The 6,254-nt window shown below is 24.4% G+C and overlaps 2 protein-coding genes across 4 annotated transcripts in view; one reads left to right on the forward strand and one right to left on the reverse strand.

Moving 5' to 3' along the window:
• Positions 1-1,824, forward strand: part of LOC132917969 (tachykinin-like peptides receptor 86C) — a 109,881-nt gene extending 108,057 nt beyond the window's left edge. For all 3 annotated transcript variants that reach the window (XM_060978994.1, XM_060978992.1, XM_060978993.1), the window contains 2 exons: positions 234-369; positions 1,563-1,824. In XM_060978994.1, the coding sequence (XP_060834977.1) occupies positions 234-369; positions 1,563-1,629 (203 nt within the window). In that variant the 3' untranslated portion in view covers positions 1,630-1,824. The remainder of the gene's footprint in view (positions 1-233; positions 370-1,562) is intronic.
• On the reverse strand, positions 1,360-3,943 carry LOC132917970 (uncharacterized). The gene is made up of 7 exons (XM_060978995.1): positions 3,823-3,943; positions 3,671-3,730; positions 3,514-3,591; positions 3,254-3,325; positions 3,154-3,183; positions 3,004-3,087; positions 1,360-1,746 (listed from the first exon to the last, which is right to left on the reverse strand). The coding sequence occupies exons 1-7, from the start codon at positions 3,890-3,892 to the stop codon at positions 1,679-1,681; spliced, it is 462 nt and encodes a 153-aa protein (XP_060834978.1). The 5' UTR covers positions 3,893-3,943; the 3' UTR covers positions 1,360-1,678.
• Between the last annotated feature and the right edge of the window lie 2,311 nt (positions 3,944-6,254).

Genomic DNA, 6,254 nt, shown 5'->3' on the forward strand with positions numbered 1-6,254 from the left:
AATTAAATATTGATCAAATTATGAATTCTAGAACGCAATATTATGACATAACTTACACAATTTCTTAGCGTAGATATTTGTAGGACATTATTCAAAAAAATTATATAATTTATTTAATTTAATTAAATGTATTTTTACTTATTCTTCGTTTTTTGCCATTGGCGTTCTATATATACACACGAGCTTTTGTAGTTAAGTAGCTTTTGAAATTCTATAGTGGAACGATTAACCAGGTCCAGTATCATTGGGAGTCCAACACTTACGGCGTCCACCAGAAACCCAAGTATTATGTCTACCCAGAGGCTACAGCGAAGTAGTACGTCATCCTCCAAAATCACGAAATAATCAAGAAACGACGTTGATTCAAAGGTAAAACACAAAATGTGAATAATACACTTCAAAGTTTATAAAGTAATCACGTCATTACTAAAAATGCAAAACATAACAAAAATGTATTATTAAATTTAATGCCTGTCGGAACTCAATAAAAACGAATTACATTATTGTAATATTTTTTATTGGTAGAAACTATGTCTTTGTAATAATAAATTAGACACTAGAAACAGTATTAGTATAACACTGGCCAGTGACCATCAACTTTCTTATTACATAAATAATGATCAATTAAAATGTTATCATTTTTATATCAAGTGTTTTGGTTGACAACTGTATTACATTCAACAAACCTGAAAATAGAACATTAAATAACGTATTAACTTTTATATTCATTGAGATACAACATAATAATATGTAATTATGTAGACAAATCCGTATTATTACATTTTTCGTCAGGTATACAACTCTAATATATAATATCCTCAAGTCCGTATGTTTTAGTCTTTTCTATAAAATATTATTATTACATTATATTTTATATTTCATATTTTATACCATAAGTAGTAAGTAGTAAATACCCACACTTTTCATGAAAAATATTTTTTTTTAATTATCTAAGATGCTTCGAAAACAATGGTTTCTACTACAATAGTGTGGTTTTTTTTTAGTTAAAATATAAAACGGAAATAATGATCTGAAATAAATTAACTCTCAAAAAAAAAATGAAATATATATTTATATAAAAATTAAATCGAATCTTTTTATTTATTGAACAATCGAGTGAAATATGTTTGAATATTGTATAACACAATTATTTAAAAAACCAAAAAATTAAATCTTTATAGGCAATTATGTTGTTAAATAACTAACTTTACATTTAATGTTTATACAGTTATATCTAACATTTTACGACAACAAGTTGTCACCAACCATATGGTAATATGAGTATTATAAACACCTATTACATTTATTACCTTTTTTTTTTAAATAATTGTGATTTTATAAATAATTACCAAGACAAAATAATGATCATTACCATTTATTCCAAATATATATATTATTATTTTTAGTAGAACTATTAACTCCGTACTTTTGAGAGTATATTATATTATATTGTAAATATGTATAGATAACTAAAGATACTACGACTATAATAAAACAAACTTTTTTTTACTATTTTTATTTCAATTCAAATATAAATCAATTAATACATATTTTACTATTAGTTCTAGGCTTCAGAAACTACAGAAGACTAGAAAACTTTCTACACAGAAGCTTATCTATAATCAATGACGTCGATGATGAATATTGTATGAAGATCCTATTTTTGAAAATTCAAGACCTATTGTAAATAATACGACGACAGCCATTTTTGAAAAATGTCCATGTCACTCGGTCCCGTGTAAATACCTATAAAATATTAAAAAAATAATTCTGTTAAATAATAATGTTATGTCGGTAAAAAATATAAATATATATATTTATTTATTTATTGTACATACACTTTCATGACATATTTTGAAAAATACTTCTAGCCAGATGACAGTATAAAATAGATAAATTAAACATATGTTGGTTATATTCCCCACAAATTGTTTTTATAGGAATTAAAAAAAATGGCCATACGAGTAAGTCCACAATAATTTTTTTATAAACGTTTTAAGTTAGAATTTTGACAAGTATTGTTAAATTCACAAATATTTTCAAATTATTTTTTAATTGAAATTTTCTAAGATATTTAATATATATTTATACATTATAGTATTATATCTAAGATTTGAAAATTAAATAGGTACAAGATTCTTCGTGGGTTTTTATTAACAATTTTTCATAAAAATATTTTCTTATTTTGTAGTAATTAAAAACAAACAAATGCTTGAAATTTGCACCAAATGTATGTAATGTAATGTACCTAATGGTGTATTTTCAAAATATGTTGACTTTTTTTTAGATATTTATAGATAATTTAAAATTTATTTCTATAAATGTCAATATAAAAATTTTCGCAGGGTCAAAAGCCTTAAAAATGTAATAGAAAATTCTTCATAAGTTATTATTAATGCTATTTAAAAATATTAAATGTACATAGACATTATTTTATTTTTACTAACAATATTGAGTGTATATCCACAATATTTTTTTACGAACGTTTGAAGTTAAAATTTAGACGAAATGAAATATTTAATTGAACAATAACAATTTTAATTATTTTGTTGTAGTTCAAAAATATTATTGTTGGGGACAGATTTTTACGTATATTATTATAACATTTTATAATAGGTACACAATGAAATTTTCAAAACATATTTAGATTATTTTTAAGCTAATGTCAATTAATACCACGAACCTATTCACATCGTTCTACGGTAGGCAATATTGAACCAAAAGTTAATATCAATAATAAATTATAAAAATATTTACTATTATAATTATAAAATATTTATAGTAAAATAAATACAATATTTTCAGAAAAATTTAAGCAAACCTACCGTAATTCTAATAGTAAAATAAATTACTTTAATTGAAATATCATGAAATATACTTTACGATATGTGTTGACAAAGCGTCTTCGCTTAGAATCATTTTTCTTACACTTAACGCCTACTGTATAACACACTAGTTACCTATTTCCCAGTTATTTTATTTTTATTTTTTTTACAAACTCACCATAAACAGTAGAAGTCGAATCGTCTCTTTTCCCGTTCGATTTTACTGGTATATATGATCCTTTCTGACCTCGATTACTCGCATCTGCAATTTATATTATTTTATCATTTAATAACTGTTTAAATGTAAGCAAATATTGTAAGTACCTACCTTTGGAAGTGTCCTTACCCAACATAAAATCTATAATAACACAAATTATGAAAGCAATATAATTAATCAATAATAATGACATCCTAATGAAACCACTCACTTTTAAATTGATTTCCTCTTTTTGTAACAATACTAGAGGCTGTTCTTGCTCTAGCTTTTGCTGACTGAGGTACTGTATTACATAAAATCAAAAAAAAAAATGTTTGACCTCAGAAAGTTTCACATAGTTTTTCGGAGAAAATGTATGAATTAAAAGTAGCAGTAATAAACTCGTTTGAAATAAAAACATTAACTATGCAGCTATATTATCTACGGTAAATTTAACACTATTATTAATAACTAATGTCTAAAATGGCTTACTATCTGCAGAAAATGTAATTTTGCAGGTTCGTTCAACGACACCGTCATCGGTGATAAGAGAAGGATGACAGTAGTAAACTATAAAAATATATGAACTGATAAAATTTGTATAGGTATATTTTTTAATTTATATCAGTACTGAGCAAATAAAACTTACGTGGTAAGTCTTTTAGAAACGTGTCGCTATATTGTTGAACATTTTTTTCTTGGACGGATTCTTGTAAAATAAAAAATAAAATGGTTAGATTAATATGGCATAGTAGCATACATTACATTTACACGGATACATATCATTATAGTTATTGTTACCTGTTACGAATGTTATGATTATAATAGTCAAATAGCAAATGAACAGAAAACACACTCTAAACGGCTTCATTTTTCAAATGGAAGATTTCAGTAGGATACTTTGCAATTTATAGGAATATTACAAAGAACCAAAACATAAATATATATACGCATAGCGATCAAACACAGGCAAAAAGTTTATTATACTCGAGAGAGTTACGCGATTCAAGTTCTATCTCGTATTGTTTTTGAGTATTTACTCATTATTTCCGCTTCGATTGGATTGTCTTTTACATTCAGATGACGTAAGTATAGCCATTTTGCCTATATATTATATCAATTCCAAGACCTTACCCGTAAAATTAAAACGTTGAATTCTATAGGATATACAAAATGTGCATACGATTTTTACTTAAAGTAATGCAAATCGTAACTTTGAAGAAATTCTAAGTGGTATACGCCCTTATTATTATAGATCATTTAAATTATTTATGTTTATTAATTAACATCAAACTGTAAACAAGCTGTAACAACAGTGGGGCAGAGAGGTTTAAATTTTAAACTTTAAAATAACAATATACTTTGGTATATATATATATATCAATTATATGTATAATAAGTAACTTTATTATTAAACTATAATGCATGACTTAGTGAACTTTAGAACTTTTAAGTTTTTATTAGCTAAACTCGCATGTCAAAATATATAATTATTGTTATTATAGGTATTCAATACAAAAAGCATAATCAACAAGGAGAGCTTCTAATTGAGTAAAACAAATTAAATCATTCTATAAATAAAACTATGATTTAATTAAATTTGTACTTTTCAACCCATAAAACAGTATAATTCTAATTGTTAACAAGAAATTATATTCATATTCGTAGTTTAGCATAATATTATATTTAACTCTACATTCTCGCAACATTATTTAACGCACTCGGCAAATTGCTGTGTTTAATGTTTATATAGGTATGTACCATTTTATGCAATCACACTTTAATTACCTAGTCATCTTAATTCGGCTGAAATAATATTAGTTACATTTTCCCTTTCAAGACAAATTTATATACCCTATACAAGCATATGTACTAAATATATCTTATTTCTATTACAATTGGTGTTAACGTGTTTGTTTATTATAAAATTATATCGATATTAGGTGTTTTATATTCCTAAAGCCCACTACAATATGTTTATTGTAGGATTTCCAGTTTTGTTTCATTTGCAAAATGGAAATTGGCTTAAGCTACGTGTATAAGTATAAGTGTATAACAGCATATTATTATTATTATTAAAGCAAACAAAATGATTTAGAATATATTATATATAAAACCTCTTTGTGTACGTGCTCCAAAGCTAAAACATTTTACAAATGATATGATCAATGTTTGTTTATTTACACTAGCTAACCTGCAGAATAATTCAGCATTACGTTTTATCCTTTCTTCGTTAGAAACATATACATATTTTTATTACGACCATTACATTATATTAGGAATACATTTACAAATAATAATTAGTAACACGTGTCACGTACATTTTACATCTTTATGTGAACATTTTACAATTAATAAGAACCATACAAGTAATAAAATTAACACAATCTCAACAAATATATTTGTCTAAGTACAATTAATATACTTTTTTAAGAGGATGGCAATGCACTATTAGCTTTTCTCAGAATGTTTAACCAAAAAAAAAAAATATATATCACACGTGGGTCGGAGAGAGAAAACAAATAATGCATCGATATCCTATTAAATAATTATAAAAATTGAATGTTGATCATAAGATAATATTTTTATAAGTATTTCATATTATTTTACAATTTTTTCTGTTTGAACTTTTATGTATAGATTACAATATTGACATTTTATTCATATATTTTCAATAGTACATATCATTAGTAGTTATCTATAAAATCAATAAAATAATAAGCAACATTATACTATTATCCTGCAATAGACTTACAACACAACATTAATATTTACCTAACACAAATAACATGAGGAAATAAAAACCAATGCTAAAATCATCATTAACTCATAAGTCATAACTCTTTACAATACAAAGTCCGGTTTCAAATAGGTACTATGAAAAAAGTATTATATTTAAATGTCTATTGGAGACATTAATGTGTACTAAATTTTCAATAATTAAAATCTTAAGAAATGTAAAAAAAAAATGTATTAACTATATTGGTGTATCGAATCATCTGAATTCTAAATAAAATAAACAATATTATTCTTATAAAAACATCCACATTTTAAAATCGTATAATAATTCTGTTCATGACAGGAACAATGAAAAAATATTTAAAAAATGTTTACATAACAAGTTTCATCAACTTGAACATTTTACTAAACGTCTTAAATAAATTAACTGTCAAAACATACTATCAATTTTATCGGACATTAAATAACTAAAATACAATCAAACTACTATTTAC

The sequence above is a fragment of the Rhopalosiphum padi genome, chromosome 1 (genome assembly GCF_020882245.1).
Source record: "Rhopalosiphum padi isolate XX-2018 chromosome 1, ASM2088224v1, whole genome shotgun sequence".
In the NCBI taxonomy this organism is placed as follows: Eukaryota; Metazoa; Arthropoda; class Insecta; order Hemiptera; family Aphididae; genus Rhopalosiphum; species Rhopalosiphum padi.